The sequence below is a fragment of the Callorhinchus milii genome, unplaced genomic scaffold (assembly GCF_018977255.1).
Source record: "Callorhinchus milii isolate IMCB2004 unplaced genomic scaffold, IMCB_Cmil_1.0 Scaffold3, whole genome shotgun sequence".
Classification (NCBI taxonomy): Eukaryota; Metazoa; Chordata; class Chondrichthyes; order Chimaeriformes; family Callorhinchidae; genus Callorhinchus; species Callorhinchus milii.
This window is the reverse complement of record NW_024704744.1, coordinates 78,631,982-78,651,098: the sequence shown is the minus strand read 5'-3', so window position 1 is coordinate 78,651,098 and position 19,117 is coordinate 78,631,982. Positions and strand designations below refer to the sequence as shown.

The 19,117-nt window shown below is 37.4% G+C and overlaps 1 protein-coding gene across 1 annotated transcript in view; it reads left to right on the top strand.

Annotated features, from left to right (window-relative positions):
• Window positions 1-317: 317 nt before the first annotated feature.
• Window positions 318-19,117, top strand: part of ppp3r1a (protein phosphatase 3, regulatory subunit B, alpha a) — a 35,656-nt gene continuing 16,856 nt past the window's right edge. Inside the window, exons 1-2 of the mRNA XM_042333068.1 lie at window positions 318-327; window positions 10,825-10,864. Coding sequence (XP_042189002.1) covers window positions 325-327; window positions 10,825-10,864 — 43 coding nt within the window. The 5' untranslated portion in view covers window positions 318-324. The remainder of the gene's footprint in view (window positions 328-10,824; window positions 10,865-19,117) is intronic.

Genomic DNA, 19,117 nt, shown 5'->3' with positions numbered 1-19,117 from the left:
CTGTGCGTTGGAGAGAAAAGGAGAGAGAGAGAGAGAAGACACACACAGGGGAGGGAGGAGCGGAAAGATTTTTTTTAAAAAAAATTGACGAGAGAAAACGGGTTGAAGGAAATAGGAAAGAAGTGAGAGAGAAAAAAAGAAAGAAAGAGAGAGAGAGAGCGAGTCGTCCGCCCGCCCGCCCGCCGGGTTCCTGTTTTAAATCGAGTCCCCCCTCCCCCCCTCCTCCTCCTCCTCCTCACCCTCTCCCTCCCTCTCCCTCCTCCTCCTCGGAAGACTTAACCTTCGATACAGACAGACAGACAGACAGACAGACAGTCAGTCAGGATGGTGAGTAAGACAGCGGTTTGGTTATTTCATGTCATTTTTTTATATGGATATATATATATATATATGTGTGTGTGTGTGTGTGTGTATGTGATGTTTAATGTAAAATCTCCTGTCAAACAAGAGCCCGGGGGTGGGTAGGGGGGGGGTCTCGGCTCTGCGCCCCCCGGGGCCAAACCCCGCAGAAATTTCTAGACGATTTTTTTTTCTCTCTCTCTCCCCCCTCGGCGTTTTCTCTCTATCCCCCCCTCCCACACACACACACACTCCACCACCTTCTTCTTTTTTTAAAAAAAAACACCTTCCTCCCTCCCTCCCGCCCGCGTGTTGTGTTTTTTTTTATTTGGGTTGGGATATAAAAAAGAATGTATCTGTGGATAACGGCCGCTCGATTGAAATAATAATAATCATTATAATAATAATAATAATAAGAAGAAGAAGTGCTGTGTTTTGAAGCGGTGGGAGTGCGTGGCCTGTGCTGCTCCTCCTCCTCCTCTCTCCCTCCTCCTCCTCCTCCTGCTGTTGCTTCCTTTATCGCTCTCTCTCTCTCTCTCTCTTCCCCCTTTCTTCTCTGTTTTCTTTCTCTCCCCCCCCCCCCGCTTTTATTCCTCCTTCCTTCCCTCCCTCCCTCCCCTCCTCCGCTTCTTTCTCTGTCCACCCTCCCCCCTCCCCCCGATGCAAAACCCGAGAGGTTTCGCGGCCATCATGAAAATGAACGCACCCGCCGCAGTGTGTGTGTGTGTGTGGGGAGGGAGAGAGAGAGAGAGAGAGGGAGGGAGGGAGGGAGGAGAGGGAGGCCTTTCCTCTGCCAAAAGCAACCAGTCTTTTGGCAGAGCCCTTTGCCTTCCCATTACACGGTGATAAAATGCACAGGCTTCCCCACCCCACACAACCCCCTCCTGCTCTGCCTTTCTGCTTCTCTCCTTTTTTCTCTCTCTCTCTCTCTCTCACTCACTCTCTCTCCTTCCCCTCCTTTCCTCCTCCAGTTGCTCTAAAATGGAGATTGGGGTCGCTGTGCGGTAGTTTGCTCGGGCAGTGAGTGCAGTCAGTGCCTCTGCATTTTCTTCCCTCCTTCCCCCCTCCCCCTTCCCTCCCTCCCTGTTTTATTACTCCAGATAGCACATTTGACGCAGTTTTTCACGAGTTTCATGGTTTTTTTTTATTTATGGCGGAGGAGGGGCTGTTACTGGGAGGAAAATCATCTGTCAGCTATTGGGAGGCAAGTCGTGATAACAAGGCAGTCAGGCACATGGGTGTACATTTTATTTTTTTACACACACACACACAGTAGCTTCTCTTCCTATCCCCCACTCAATTTTGCATTTGTCAGAAGAGTTTTGAGACTCCCCCCCTCTCTCTCTCTTCAGAGTGAGCTGTGTTTTGCACGTTGTATGTAAATTCCCGTTTCAGTTGGAAATGAGCAAAACTGGAGGTCACATTAATGTATGTAAACCTTTCAATGGGTTGGGAGTGAAATTGACAAGAAATAAAATGGAGGGAAAATATGTTCACAGCAGCATGTTATCATTTTTGAAATGCAGGGATTCATTTTGGTAGAAATAGGGGCTTGTATTTTCGAATGCAAGGATTATTTTATTAAATGCTAAAGCGTTCATAAATTCAAGGATTATTTTATCAAATTAAAAATGTGTGAGCTACAGTTAAAGCTTTGGCATTTTAAAACTAAAGGCCGATTTTAGAACTGAAGATTACTAAAACTCAACGAATGGGTGTACACTAGGATATTGCATATTTTTTTACTCGTAAGTTAGTTTTAAAAAAGGGTACATTTACTTCTGGTACATGCACTTTTTATAGTTACACGTGTCATGAATTTTGTTTTTCCTGTTTGGTTGTAGGTGCACAGCCTCCTCCCCCCTCCTTTTTATGTTCCTGTGTCTTTAATATTCCACAATACAGTGGTAGTATAAATATACATGCAGTTTAAAACACATTATGTGCACACGTTCACACTTGCTGACTTTCCTGATATTCTAGTCAAATACTCCTTTTGTTGAGAAATATTAAAAACTTTAGGCAAATACACCTAATCTATATTCTCCATTTCAAATGAATCTATGATTCAAATAATCTTAAGTGGGGCAGTTATAATCTCTAAGCACTCGGAGAGTTGTTTTGATTAATACAAGAGCACACTGCAGCATGTAGCTGTAAAACTAATTACTGCAACTGTTTTGAGAATAAAGGTGTCTATGTTGTAAATTTACATACACATTATTCCATGTGAAAACAAAATGACACAGTGGTGTGCATTTCCTTTAGGGATGGGTTTTCTGACTTTTTTTGCTCACTTCTGGCCTGTGCAGATATCTTGGAAGAGAAATCTCATTGGTTGCAGGATTCTTTTTCTTCCAGGAATATCTGTTGATTAGTTAAATAGACCCACCCGGTGACTTTGATGTTAAATATGGAGGCTTAGTCGGCATCTTTCCTTTTTAAAAATACAGTTCCTTTTTCTAGCCACATCAATTGCAATGTGCATTTACTTTTATTGCTATTTTGTAAATTAACACTCTGTTTTCATCAGAGAAAAGGGCACTGAGAGTCTGCCATTGCGTTAAGATGACATACAAAATCAACTGTATCCAGTACTATTTGATCAGAAGAAATACATGAAAATACCAACAAATTGTAGGTTTTGTTTAGGGGGAGATATTTCAGTTGCATTACTTTTATTTGTCAAGAACATTTGGAACTTTTCCTATTGTTGAATTTATGAAACTGACTCATTCTTTGGAATAAAGGTACTCTGAGTTCCTTTCTGCGGTGTTTTTTCTCCTGCTGTAAGCTTGTACTTTAATTAGGAAACTGGCTAACTGAAAACTAGCAGAAGCAGTGTTGTAGTGTTATTTCAGATTTTTTAAATGATATGCAACAAGAAAAGAGATGCTGCAGTTTTTAGGGTCTGTAATCTTAAATATTGCAATCTTCTTTGCCTATATTTATTATCTACAATGCTTAGATCCATTAACTAATAGTTGACTTGTATTTGGTTTAACTACTAATGTCCCTGTAATGTTTGTTGTGACTAATACAATTATAGTTATTTTTTTATTTGATTACATTTGTTGATTTTTAAAAAATTACACAAATTATTGGAGTCTTTTTGAGTACTTTATTCCTTTGTCTTGTTCTCCTAATGATCTTTTTTTTCTAGTGGCCCATCTGGCAAAGCTAAATTAAACATTATTTATTTGCTGCTGATTGCCATTTGGTTGCCATGCACTTTAGGTTAATACTCCCTTATGGATTGCTTGTGTTACTATGTTAATGGATACTGAATTGTAAGCTGGTGTTGGTGAAGGGAGACAAGACAACATTGTTGACGTGTAAATGGGTAAAGGTAGAAAGGAAGAGTTCAAGTTGGTAAATGTGATGTAGATGCAGGCAATAAAGTCTGTGTCTCACATAATTATTGTAACCTTAAAAGGTTTCTTGTAATGACCATTGTTGGATTGTGGTTTTCTGGAATTGAGGACTATAAAGAAGGAATGTTTCTTGTGTGTGCCTTTGGATATTGAAATATCAGTGGTAGAAAATATTGTATATTTTTCAAGATGATTTCTCTTTCTTCAGTTGCTCTTTTTTTCCCTCAAAAGTGGAATTTAATGTTAGCAAATTTCAGTGAACAACATAATTCAGTGTGATTTTGCCAGCATCTCCTCCTATAATGTTGTAAGCCTTCAAGTTCATAGAATAATTTATAGAAATTTACGCAAATTCTGATACTGGCAGGTGTACAAAATGCTAATGAACAGTATATTGCATCAAATACAAAACTATTGTTATTACACTTAAGTTTATTGTATTAATGAAGAGCCAATTCCAACGTAATTTGGATAGTCGGAAACCATCCTCCTTGGCTCCTACCAAAGAGTCTGCTTTCTTCTGCTCTGACCTCAGCTCCCCGGCCTCTCTCAAACACTTTGAACCAGAACACAATCTTGCATCTGGTTCCCAGTTTTCCTGTCACCCTCACCAAGACCACCTATCTTCACATCTGCTATATTCCCTGCCTCTGCCTCTACTTCACAACCAATGCCGCTGAAGCGCTCATTTGCACTTTTGTTACACGTGGCTTCCAACATTACTCGCTAGTTCCCCCAGCTCCACCATTCACAAGCTGCAACTCATCCAAAACTCCGGAATCTGCACCTTCACCCACATCAAACCCCACATGTCCATTAACGCACTCTCGCTTAATTCCACTCTCTGAAGTTCAGTAGAATATTTAATAAAGTGACTGATTTGAATTTTTTTAAAGAGCTTCCTGGTTGGTATGAACCCAAATGTTTATTTGAAATACAGTAAACTCCAGATCGCTTGCTCCAAGGGAAAGTGATCTGTCACAGGATAGAGCAGGAGGCCATTGCGCAGCCCTCCAATAGACAAGAGACCTCTAACAGGAGAGAACCCGTCCAGGCCCTCTCGAGTCAGACGTCCTTCGTCAAATTCATCGGAGGGAAGAGTTCCATGCCTCATCCATCATGCCTCTGGTCAGTGACTTGGAGGGTTGCTCGCCTCTCTTCCAGTAAGCACTGGGCCATAGCTTCCCGCCCTATCTTGTGACAGAATAGGGTGGGAGGCCATGGTGCAGACCACAAATTGAACGATGTGTCCAAACATCCGTGTCCAACCTCCTCTGAGCGCCTGCACTAGTCGCAGGATAGGGCAGAACGTGTCTGTGATTCAAGATACCAACTTATAGGATGAGTTATCCAAAGTAAATTTGTAGAATGCAACTAGTAACGTATTAAGCAGAGGGTCAAGTAAAGCAGAATCCCTTATTAACATTGCGGATGGGAAGCAAACAGGATATTGACAGTATGGCTACTTAACAATCCACCAAATAAAATTGCTAATTCATTTAATGGGTGTTTATGCAACATTACTGTGCATGTTTTTGGCTGCTGCGTTTGCCCAGGAAACAGTCACTGTACTTTATATCTTGTGAAGCGCATTGAGACATCCTCCTTTTTGAAAGGTGCTATACATGATGTATTATCTTGCTATTCCTTACATTGCCTCTGGAGGCAACAGCAGTACTTTCAGCACTACTGCAGATGAAGGCAAATATTATGCAAACACTGCATCAGTTTGCTTGAGTAGAGTGTACTGACAATTTAACTACATTTTAAGTTTAAAAATACTTGTGTAATCTCAAAAACCACAACATAACATTGTTGCTTATCTCAACAAAGATGATTTACTTAAGTGCTTCAAATGCCTCTGTGTACCTTTAATTCAGTTGTTCCCAATTCCCCAGAGCTGCAATAACATTTTATTGATTCATGGATGGCCTCTACAATGAAGGGTATGAAGCTGCAGAAAGTAAAGGAAAATATAGCTTCATTCATTTCTGCCTGGCATATTTAAAATCGCTGTCAGACAAGAGTGTTACATTGCTTGTTTAAATGTTAGAATATTGACTAGAATAAACCCTTATCATTTGGCCTCCTCCTAAGGCATTTGTTCTAAAAAAAAATTCAAAATTTTCTAAATAGTAAAAATGTAAACTTTGCCTGGCTTTGGTTCCAGGCAGGGCGAAACCTTGGGCAAGTTTCTTTGCTCCACATGCCTGATAATAATCCCTCAAGAAAAAAACCAATAATAATTTGGTCATTTCAATCCACGATTGTTTGTGGGACACTGCTGTGCGCAATTGGCTGCCGCGTTTCGCCCACAAAAATGCAGTCAATTCAATTTACAGTATATTCTGTGAAGCGCTTTGAGATGTCTGGAAGATGTGAAAAGCACTACATCAAATTCAACGATTATTATTAATATCACTTAAAAGTAGTAAAGGATATATGTTGTATACATTAGAAATGCAGCAAAAATTCTGCTCCAATTGTGAAACTCCAATGCAGAGTCTCTACATTTTATAGTAAATCCTGTGAAGCGCTTTGAGGTGTTTGTATGGTAAGATGCTGCATAAATTTGCAAGGATTATTATCACTTTTTAAAAAAAAACACTGATCAATATGAAAAGAGAACATTTAGTGAAAGGGAGATCTTAATCTGAAAACCAATTAAGATTGACTTTATATTACTGAAAACTGAATTAAATTATTCACCAATGCTGAGCCAATATTAAGTTTGATTTCTCAGGTGCCTCTAAAATTAATATTTGTGAATTGACTGATTTGCTTATGCTTTCGGTTGTGACTTAGTTCCAACCAAATCTTCAAATTAAATCTTCAAGTTAAATTTAGCCTTTTTTGCCTGGTTTTAGTTGTGAATTAAACATTGATGTTGCAGTAGAAAATGGTAATAGTTTCTTTGAGAACATAATTATTTGGTCAGTAATATTGATGCTTGTAAGTAACATTAGCTCTCATTTTCTGCAACCTGCAAGGATGTACGGGTCCACCAAATGCAAGGATATTGTTCAGTACATTGCGGGTTTGGATATAACACAGAAACACTAAAGGTGCAAAAGAGTCCAATTTGTAAATGTTTTCTTTTCTGATGAAGAAAATAGAATATTTTTAAAATACATGCACTTGTACGAAGACAGGAAAGAGATAATTGTGGAGCTATTTTGAGTAAGAAGTATTTTACAGCTGTTGGTTGCAAATTTGTCTCAAAGTTGAAATAGAAATAACTTCCTGTAGTTTCTAAAAGTACTTTTTTTTTGAAAAAAGTTGAAACTGCACAAGTTTCCTTCCCCACCACGCCTTTGTTTACCTAGCAGTAAGTAGGAACCCGGTTGTTGGTCGATTGGAGGATCGGTTTTCCGGGGGTAATAATTCCTTCAAAAAATAACAAAATAATAATTAGTTCACTAAATCCACAGCTGTTTACAGGACACTGCTTTGCGCTGCGTTTCACCCACAAAATATACAGTCAAATCACTTTACAGTATATTCTGTGAAGCACTTTGAGATGTCTTAAAGACGTGATAAGGCGCTACATCAAATATAAGTATTATTGTAATTTTTTAAAAACTGGAATTGGTTCTTGAAAAAGGGAAATATTAATGGTAGGAAGTCGAGATTTGATAAGGAGCTCTTGTGGAGAAAAGCACTTTAGCAGACTTGATGGCCCAAATGGCATAGATCTATGTTATTCTATTCTATCACTTTATGAATCCAAATGTGATCTGTGCTTTAACTTCTAGAATTGAGAACAATCTGCTGCAGGTTAACTTCAGTTAGTCTGCTTCCAATGTTTTTTTTCTACTGTTAAACGGCAGGTTTAATTGTTTAAATCAAGAAACTAGTGCTATTTTGTGTCCACAATTGTGTCTTAATGTTGTAACACAAATGCAGTGTTCACACCAGGTTGGCAATATTTGAGCGAGACACTTGTGAATACTTATTGGAGAGAAAATTAATGTGGTTGTGAGTGTGAGATTCGATTATTGATGGTTCCTATTTACTCTTAGTGGAAAATAGGTTTATAGGCAAGTCACAAATTGAGAGATAGATTGCATGAGGTGTCTTTTTCATGATCAGGTTCTGGCCTTTGAGCATTAAGGCATTTCAGTTGGAATGAGTAAATATCTGGAAGGTTAGCCTGCTGACTTGAGTGGTTTTAAAAATTCTGTATTTTACTAAAAACATCCTATCGTTCAATAAATTCAAGAAATTGTGGTACTTTTGCCATTACAGTGCTTTTCAGTTTTTCCAGAGTGCACTTCAAGATTGCTTACCTGAAATTGCAGCAGTAAGTGGATCTTTTATGCATTTCTATCCCCTTTTGCAGTATGATCGTTTAATGTAATTCGTGGATAGACGAGCAGACTTATAAGACACTCCAGAACATCAAGCAAACTCTTGGAAACGTGCAGTTTAAAGCTGTGCTATCCCAGCACAGTATTTAACTTGTTAATTTATCCCTTTTCAGGTGTGTTTGTTTCACAGGTTGGAATCCTCGCTAATATTATTAGTGGAATTGCCAATCATTCTTATGGAGTGAAATAGTTAGATGTGTAGTCACATTTTTGTAATAGGTAAATTGGTTAAATTTCCCTTACTCTTTCCAGAATACATCTAGATTTTCATTCCATGATACTACTTTTGTTACTGTACAAATATTGCTATAATTAGTGTTTTGACCTCTTTTAATTATCAGAAATACTGTGGTTCTTATGCTTAAACAGATCTAACTTTGGAAATTGTGCTATTGTGCAAAAGGGAGCAATGACCTTAAATAAGCACTTTTTAATTAAAGTTGTAGATGCTCTATTTTTGTGATGATGTACTGTCATTCTGAGTATGGGGGCATGAAGTGTACATTGTATTATATTTGCAATGAAAAGGTTTGAAGGAGGATCCTCTTGAAAGACTTGATAGTGCACTTAATAATAAGTACATGCATACAAAGTTAGGTCTACATTTAAAAAGAGGAATGTTGTGTAGATATGTGTATAGGTTTCAGGTATTTTTAGTGAACTCTGATAATAATGAGATCAACCGTTGATGTTGTAATCTAGCTGTGAGTTTAGATTTTTCAACATTCCTGAAGGATGTTGGGATACAGCAAACTCGTATACCAGTCTTTTTGGAACACTAAATTGAGCATTAAACGTATTTATGGAAAAGCACTATCCTAGCACGGTATTTAAACTATTAAACCATCGCTTTCAACGATGTTTTCCATGTTGGAATGCTCAGCACAGCAGGTTGACTACTGTTTGAAACTATAAGTATGTACTGGGTGCTGCCATTTAAACAGTGTTAAGCTATAGACTGAAGGGGAATATCCAAACCAAAGTGAACTCCATGTATCCCACCTGTACCTGTAATTTGGAATGGAATGCACACTCCCTGGAGGGATGCAGCTTGCTTGCCTATTCCCGGGAGAAGTTAGGCAAAGGCTGGCAAGTACCCAGGTTCAGGGTCCGTAATGTATGCATTGGTTATGGCTGGAGTTTATTCATGGGAGTTTTAATATTGACTTAAACTAACAGAACGGGCAGCCGTCCATTTAATGTCCATCAAAAGGAAAGCATTGCTGATATTGCAAGACTCCCTCAAGTACTTAGTGCCAGCTATAATTATGAATTTGAATCTACTGGGGGTCCTACTCTACAAGTCCAATTTAATTGTTCAGAAAGTTACTCTTTGACACAACATGGAGGATTACCTTTGAAGATTATCTATAAGAACACTACCTAAACTATATGGTTTTGCTGCCTTGATCCAGCTGATCATAGCAGCCACAGCATTTGTTTAATTAGAACTGCCTTAATTGTTCGTTCTTTGGCTTACAGGATAAATATGCATCTACTTCCAATTATTCAATTATGTCTTGATTATTGCAAGATTTCTTGGCTGCTCAGAAACTCGTGACTTAATAGAGTTGTACAGATACAGGCATTATTGCTTTATACATGTGCACTAAGAATCTGTCATTTGTTTTCCTCATTAGCCACTATGTAAGTGGAGGTTGTAGAAGTTGGGGATAGCCTGGCAGCACAGGTGTCTGATGTTCAGGCATCTCCTTGGTCAACATTACTGTTACTTAGATAGCTGTCAATGAGGAAAACGAGTGCATCACATGTGTGGTGAGTACTCACCTCGCAAGCGAGAGAACCAGGGTTCGATTCCCAGAAGGGCAAAATGTTGGACGTGTTTCGTTACCCCATGCCTCTGTTTACCTAGCAGTAAGTAGGAACCGTTTGTTAGTCGATTGGTGGATTGTTTTTCCGGAGATAATAATTCCTTTAAAAAAATAATAATTTTGTCACTTAATCCCCCGACTGTTTGTGGGACACTGCTATGCGCAATTGGCTACTGTGTTTTGCCCCCCCCAAATATGGTCAATTCACTTTATTGCATGAAGCACTTGGAGATGTCTCGAAGAAGTGATAAGGTGCTATATCAAATGCAAGGATTATTATGTGGAGGGGAAAAAACAGGCTTTTAAAAGTTACGAGCTGAAGTTGCACAAATAGCTCATTGTTGCATTGAATCTGTATAGCCACCACTAGTCAAAAGTACTCTGCATAATTCAGAATGAGATATTGTAAAGTACATGGTGGGGTGGGGGTAGAGAGCTTTTTAAGGGATCGCTTCTAGTGAATTAGCATGTTTTCACTCTTGTCTGCTCTGTGTAACCACTCCATATTAGCCGGTATCTAATGAGTGGAGCAGCATGATTAAACAAATTGCGTCTTATGTAATATGGGATGTGAAGAAAGGATCATGTGTTACAACTGAATTATTGTAAAAGCAAGAAGGACTTCCTCAAAGGTACAACATACCAAAACAGATTCTCTTTGTTACTGTACTTTTACATGATTATATAGTTGTGAACCCTAAAATGTTGGTTGAAACTGGTGTGCTAGTAATTGGAGTGCTTCATATGATCGCTGTTCAATACTTAAAATACTGTAACTTAATGTAATGTTTACTTTTTATTTTTTTGAATTAGGGATTAGTTAAGATGTCTACATTTTCTCTGACCTTTTACAATTGTACTTTTTTTCAGTTACATGAATTATAATTTTCTTTTCCCGCTTAATTTCAGGGCAATGAATCAAGCTATCCTCTGGAAATGTGCTCGCACTGTAAGTTTACTATTTTAATTATTTTAATTGTAACTGGTAACATTTAACTATGCAATACATTTTCTGGCATTTTGATTTCCTATTTAGTTTAATTAGTTGGGATTGCTTGTGTTTAATTAAGTTGATATGATGAATGAGAACTTAATTTCCACCAAGACATTCATTGCCAAAAATGAGTGATGCAACCAATGGAGTGTTTAAGTTACATACTGAAGTAATGAATAACTGTACCTACTGTCAGTGAGTTCCACATTCTTATCCACCATTTGAGTAACGCAGTTCCTCTTAAGCTCTTTCAAAATGTGCTGTTGGCTATCTTACATTTTTGGGCTCGCCAACAAGTTGAATATTAATGTCCACCTTATTGAATCCTTTCATAATATCAACCACTTTTATCAGGTCCCCTCTGAATTATCTTACCTCCAACGAGAACCCTCTAACCTTTCTGATCTTTCTTGATCGCTGTATGCGTTTTTGCAACTTTTGTGATGCTATGAGCTAAAGTGGGGAGACATTTGACTGGTGATTTAGTGCATTACATCCTTTAGTTTTAAAATTCTCGGGAGTTTCCATTTTTCTTTCTATGTATACAGTCCAACCATGTTATATGGTGGCTCTTCTCTCCTTTAAAAAAAGGAAACTATGCAATGTAAAATACTTTGTTTAGTAGCTTTAACTAAAATAAAATTATTATCTGCATAAAGAATCTCTTGAAATTCTGTTCAATATTTTACTAATGTACCTAGCCTCTTCTGACTTTGGGAAGGGAATTCTAATCTTTCACGGAGTCTGCTTAATCAGAAGATGGTAGCAATTATTATAGCAACAGCAGGAGAACAGGTTCTTAATTAAAAATTGGTGTGCACACTGGCCAAGTAAAGTTGTATGTTGACCAATGGATCACCCTGCCTCGATATGAGGGGATTGATTATCCTTTGATGAAATATCTTTACTGATATTTTCATTGGGGTAAAAAGAATGGATGTTAATCAGTATTAAACCACTGAATGGTTCTTAGCTATGAAGGAGCTCTTTAGAAAAGATTTAATCTGTGCAGGTGAAAACTGACTTTACAAAAAAAGCTTAAGTGTAGAATGCACAACAGTCCTTCAGATTACTGATGAACAGTAATTAATTACGTACTCATGATACGTACAGCAAGGCATTATGAATTTGTTCTTTTGCCTTTAATTAGTTCCAATTAGTAAATGCTTTTGAAGAACTATTTAAGTTGATGGATCGACAATTCACATTAAAGAAACTTGGAAGTATATCCCGTCTGGTGTCTCAGTAGTCATGAGTAATGAGAATCTAATGTACCTGCATTAATGCATAAGCTTTTAGTAATGCAGTTTCTTCAGTCATATTTTGCTGATGCAAGTTATAGCCAATGTAATCAAATACAAATTTATTAAACTGAAGTTTGATTTAAATAATATCAAGCTTTCATCTACGTGTGAACTGCCAATACTTTTGTGTGAACTCTGCTACTCAAACAACTATAGCAGAGGCTGGGAGATGAACCTAACCATCAGACAACTGCTTCCTTTTTAGTGTTGCCATTGCTTGGCTATCATAAAAATTATCCCAGTGGTTATTGTGAATTTTTGAAGGTCTGTCATTGTGATGCTTGCATGATGATGTTGAGACATCTGCATCCACAATATGCTGCTGGGATTTGCTCACTCAACCTATCTAATTTTTTAAGAAACCGGACGAACGAGACTGATCTCTTAATTAATAGTTCTAGCATTTGATACAGTTTCTTGCATTATAACATTGTCGACATCTGCGAGTGCTTTTAACATATAACGATTATGTGAATGCAGCAGCCTCTGCACACAGCAATGTTGCACAGGCATCCAAGAAATGAATGACCAATTTTATTTGGGTGGGGTGTTGCCCAAGACACAGGGGAAACTCCCTTTTTTTGAATACGCCCGAGGCGTCTTTAAATTACCTGAATAGGCTGACGCGACTTTGACTTAACGAGTCATCCAAAGGAGGGAACACACGATTCCCATCGGAGTGAGCTATTCAACCTGAACTGAATTAAACTGAGCTAAAGTTGTAGCTTGGGAAAACCTGCCCCTGGAGACAAACTTGTAGAGTAAAAGTAAATGAAACTTTTTTTATCACACAAAAAAAAACCTATGTTGTCCATTGAAAAGCCAATCTAGAAAAATACAAAGTGAAATATCATCTCAGGGCTGAGGTACAACTGTTCAAACATTTGATCAAGAACTCTTTGGTGAGAAAACTGTTCCAGCATAACAGCTGCTTATCGTGGCATTATGAGAAGCTTCAGATCATCCCATAAGAAACAGTGCATGGTGTATGAGGAACTCACACTCATGATATGACATGATATACATCAAAATTTAAAGACAGTAAATTAAATGGATGACAAAATAATATTTGAAATTTCTTGATGTACACTTCCTCTCACTGTGATGCATGCATCATCCACTAAGCTCTTGAGCAGAAAGCCTTCCATCGTAATTCACTTTTCCTGCCTCTATGGTGACGTCTAGAAATCTACTTTAGATCAGGAATGCCGGGTCTAGCCAGAATTAATTACCCAATTTTCGATATGCTGCTTACAAGTGCAATAATGCAGAAATTCCCCCTAAATGATCTTAAATTAAATTGGCTGTATTTGGTATAAGCTTCTTCCCTTTTCCTTAATGATTTTAAAGGTTTCTGAGTCTGAATACTGAGAGTAATACTAAATCTGAATAATTGATCTTAACATAGGTGTGTTATTGTGAAAGTTAGTTACCATGGGTTCTGCCTGAAGGATGTTTAAAAAATTATACTTGAATACAGGTGTTTAGTAAGGACTAAATTGAAAATGATTGGGGCTGACTTATTCAATCTTAATAGACTTCAATTTAACAGTACTATTTTAATTTGTCTTTACATTTCAGGATTAATGCAAGGATTATTATTGTTAATACAGTTGAGAGTCCTGGAGGTACTCAATTAAGGATGTATGGAGGAAAACAAAAAGTGTGTTGTAAGGGCTTGATTTAAATGTTTTTGCTGTAATCTAAAATATTCATCTCCTAAGTTTTGTGATTGTGTCTGAAACTATGGAGAGAGAAAATAATGGTTCATGTTAATTAGCTTTGTTGCTCCAGTTTAATGAAATGGATAAAAGCCTGAAAATAACTTGATCAGGAATACAGTGGACACATTTTAATTGGACCGTTTTATTCAGGGTATGTTTACTAAAAAGGACCTGAAGGTAATAATTAAATAATACTCAAAGTATTACAATTTCTCCTATTTAAGTAAACTTGTATATGATGTGTGTGCTGTTTCACACATAATAATCATTGCATTTGATATAGTGCCTTATCATGTCGTTGAGACGTCTTAAAGAGGTTCCCACAATATATTGTAAAGAGGATTAATTATATTTTGTGAGCAAAAAATGACTTGTTTTCTAAATACGCTATGAAGTAACAGTGGCAAAGAGGATGTGTATTGACTTTTTATTAAATGATTAAATTGCTAACCAAACAGCTTGTAAAATTTAGAAATTAGTTTAACATTCTTGGAGAAATATCCAGTAATTGCAATATTCTAACACTTTTTTAAATAGGAAATTTACTTACTAGTTTTAATCCACTTGTGGTAGCTCATTAGATCTTCTTTATAGGTGGATCACATCCAAGGATCTTGTATCTGTGTTAAATATAACAACAACAACTTGGATTTATATTAGTGCCTCCACGCCCGACGGGGTCTCAGAGCGCTTCACGGTAATGGATCCTGGGGCCGAGCCAGGAGGAGGGGGAGGAAGGTGACCAAAGGCCCCAATTTAGGTGGGTTTCCCATTGCATTATAAACTTACCCATTAAAGCCTATCCCATTAAATATTCTGGTGGTAAATATTTCCAGATTTTAAAGTTTTGAGATTTACATTTCTGTAGTGGTAGAGTTTGCAGAATAAGCAGTTGTCAGCCCCTCTGGTTGCTTGCATCCTAATCCTAACGTTACGCCTGAAAAAATTAAATCCTTCCTGAGGACTGGATTTGGGATTACTTAAAATACCTGACCTCATCCTGTTACGAAATTAATTCCCTTCTAATCATTTGTTACGTTAATGTTTCTAAAGCATTCTCTTGTATCCTAAATTCATCAGTAAGGCTTGCATTCCCATCACACATTGGTTTCCGTAAAAGATCCACTCACATGCTTAGTGACCAATTCAAAGCTTTCTTATTTACTGGTAGCAAATGGCCCAGTATGTTACTATAAAATCCATTTGGTTTAGCAGTTTAAGGCTACATCATTTTCCAGTCAATGAAATTTTATAGCATGAGTATTGAACTGTAGAGCAGAGTGTAGAAATTGGCAAGCAGTTTGCTATAACTGTTTACCCAACAGTTCCGAAGCAGGTGGAAATGGATGTTCAGTAGATCCAATTTGAGCCATTTTATAAACCTTTGGGTTGCAAACAGTTGTTTTTCAAACTCTTTTGTCCTTCTAATGGTATGAAGATGTTTTTTAAGATATAGTGGAGACCTCTATATCTGCACTAATTGTTACAAGCCCCATTGTGGATGATGAGGATTTATTTGGGTACAAAATTGAATTCAATCTAAATCACAAATTATTGCGGAGTTGAGCGGTTTCTTTTAGATAGAAATTAGCCGTTTTAAAAAATCGTAACATTTTTCGGCAGTGGTGAGATTAGGTACTGTACTTTGCAAAACTTGACTTCTCCAATTGATTCCTATACATGAAACCTTAATTTCTGATATCAGTATTTCCAAAAGTAATCCTGCTAAGATTTAAGAAAAATGTAAGCCGCTTTAGCTCAACATTATCCACAAACTAAAATGCAATTATAATATACAGTAGCTTTAATTTATCTTCAGAACTTATTCAATGCTTGGTTTGCAATTCTAATTAACTAAGGTCAACATTTCTTTTAAAAGAGTGTGCTTTTTATCAAATTACAGGGATAGAATTGGGATACTCTCTAAAGGATTTTATATATATATAAAGATTGCAGCTGCTCATAGAAGCATAGGAAAAAAGGAATGGGGGAAGCCATTCCAACCATCAAGCTTGATACACCAATTTATTAGAACCTTAATCCCAGGTGCTTCATCCTTTAAATGATCCTTGCCTTTGACATAGGACCTTTCAGATCAGGAGGATGCCCTGTTAGATGGGATTTTACTATAAAGTATAGTGGCTATGCACTTCGTAGGCAAATATGGCAGCTGACTCGCACGCCAATGACTCACAAATAACCATAAATAATAAGTGAATGACCAAGTTTACATGGGAGACTGTTGGCCAGGACACAATGAGAAACTCCCTTCTTTTGAATGTCCACATGAACAGGCAGCTGGAACCTCGGTTTAACGTCTCATCCAAATAGCCTACTCAGGTATCGATCTATCTTACAAACATTCCTATTGATTCCACCTATAAAGATTTCTGGAGCAGAGCATTCCATGTCTTCAAAAACCTCTGTTCTGTCCACACTCTACATATAGTGGGATCATTACATCTTATATATTGCATACCTTTCCCAAACCTTCTCTGACCTATTGCATTCCACTTTCAATTCTTTGTTAATCTTAAGATTGAATAGCACAAGCAAGTACTGAAGATTTTTTACTGCACGCTAACATCCTGCTAAGTAAGGCTGAGATTACTCTTATAATTGTTCATTGAAATAACATAAGGTGCCAGAGTGAAGGGGTGGAGTTAAATTCCCCTTAAATTCCCCATTCTGCAGATTTTGATACCATCTTCACACTGATTGTTCAAAGGTCTTTATGCACACTGATTATCTTGTTCTCTTCCTATTATATCCTATCACACTACAAGCTGAACTTGTTTATAAAATAGCTTTGGATTTATAAAATTAGCACTGCATTCTAACTAGCCTGCAAAAAAGTGCTGCTGGTCCTCCTTTGGGTTGTCAGGTTGATGTTGCTTCTGCGCGCAGATAGCTCGCCCATCTGCATTGAAAACCATTGTGTACCATCGTGCTAGTAACTACAGGTCCACAGGACATCCACATTATAAACAAATCTATGCTAAAGCTTTATAAAGAATCACCCTACATATTAGTTTCCTACATGTATTACATATCGAGGTACAAAGGTGTTTTGAAGGACGTCCTCCTGACATGAAAGGCGCTATACAAATGTCATTTTGTTGTTGTGTAGAGAGATAACATAACATTTCCATTGTATCGAAGAACTGGTTTGGACTTGCCTTCTGCATTGCTGCTCTGCAGGCAGAAACCTAATATAATCCTGATTCAATGGAGTTGTTAGAGGAGGTTCTGAACAAGATTGTAGAGGCCCTCAAGAGGGCAGAGAGAGCTGCATACTTTTTCTTGAAGGTGATTATTTTTAACAGATGGGGCTTTCTGGAGAAACCTGATTACTCTGCAGAATAAAAGTTTACAAGAGTTAACCTAGTTTCTAAAAAGCAGAAACCCAGATTTCATCTTTGGTGGGAGAGTTAGTGGCATATCTAAAATGTAATGCAGCAATGCTGTACTTTAGAAAACTTTTAATATGTTTAAATGAAACAATGTTAGATGAATATAACATTTTGTTCCTATATTGGTAGTTAGAATTGTATACGATTAGTGAAAACGTTTCTCTGTTCAAATATGCAATTGTATAAGCAGCTGTTATACCTACAACTGTCCCGACTGGCAACTCATTTTTTTTAAAATTAGAACTTGACCGATGGATGTTTAGAACACGATAGTAGGTATTACATGTAATGCTAAACTGTTGCATAATTAAAAAGCTTCCCGGGTGATTAAGTACCTCTGTGTTTACTCCAACTGTCAGTCCCAGAGTGATTTTACACCAGAGATTTTGGACTTTTTTTTTGTTTCACTTGCTGTGGGTCTCTCTTTGAGAGGATCTCTTTACAGCATTTAACCTCTTACCTCACTGATTGAATTGTTACTCTGCAGTGCACAAGTATTTCAGGTATTGGTTCCAGACCATATGTATTTTTGTGAATTTGAGTCATCATACTATTTGTTTTGTCTAAGTTTGATACCCATGTGATATTAATACAAGTGAGTACCTTAGGTGTCTTGGATATTGATAATTGCTTGCCACATTAGTAACATAATAATCCTTGCATCTGATATAACGCCTTATCGGGTCAACAAGGCGTCTCAAAGAGCTTCACAGAAGATGCTGTACAGAGAATGGATTGTATATTTTATGGGGGAACTTGACATGCTTTAAGAACTTGTAATAAACTTCGAAAGGATATTACAAGATGAGAATCTAGTATGTTTCTAAAAAAAATTCTCTGTGGCGAATTTTTAAAACACACAGATTGCCAATTGGACCTCTCATTGCTGAGATTATGTATGAAAGCACAGATGTTACCACCTATTGTCTTCCAGTAGCCTTCTTGGTGCAAACAAAGTGATAAACAGTTTGTCTTATATTCCTCAATTTGGTAAATTATAGAACTAGAAGAATTGTTCTGGTGGGAGTATTAAAATTTACTGTGACTGCTACTCTGTGTAGTGAGTTTATAGTTGAAATCTTTCCAGCACAGTGTAGGTGGTTGTATTCGAATTGTAGGCTGTGGGGTTGCTTTGGCCACTTAGAATTTGCAATTTTAGAAATGTAGTTGTATCAAAACATGAATTTTGTAATTCTATGATCCTCTGTTCAGGTAGATGGGTGAATTAATTTCATGGTGCCTACAGTTCAACACCCCATATCCACAAACTGGGTAACTATTGTGAAATAATTTCTGCAAAATGGTACATACAATTACATACAAAAAATCTTTGTGTATTTACCTGTGGTGGAGAGGAAAGAGCTCGAAGTATTGAGGGATTTGGAAGACTGACTGGCTGGCATCACAGGAGTAATTTGGGGAAGAACTGTGGCACTATAGTGATGTATAAATTCTTGGTATAAGTTAGTACGCTACATAATATTTTGCAGGATGACCTGACATTTTCACATTTACAATTAGGCTTATTTCAATTAATGTCGAAAATAGGTTTTTACCTGTATTTGTAAATAGCAACTGGCATTGTAACAAAATGGAACAAATATTTTTTTAAAAAGTGCTTTGATTGATTTGCGTGTGTTACATATCTTTGAGTTTGGTGTCTGTTTAGATATGGCTGTGTGTTTCGATTACCTGGTGCAATGGTAACACTCTCGCATCTGAGTCAGAAAGTTGTGGGTTCAAGCCCCATGTCGGGACTTGAAATCA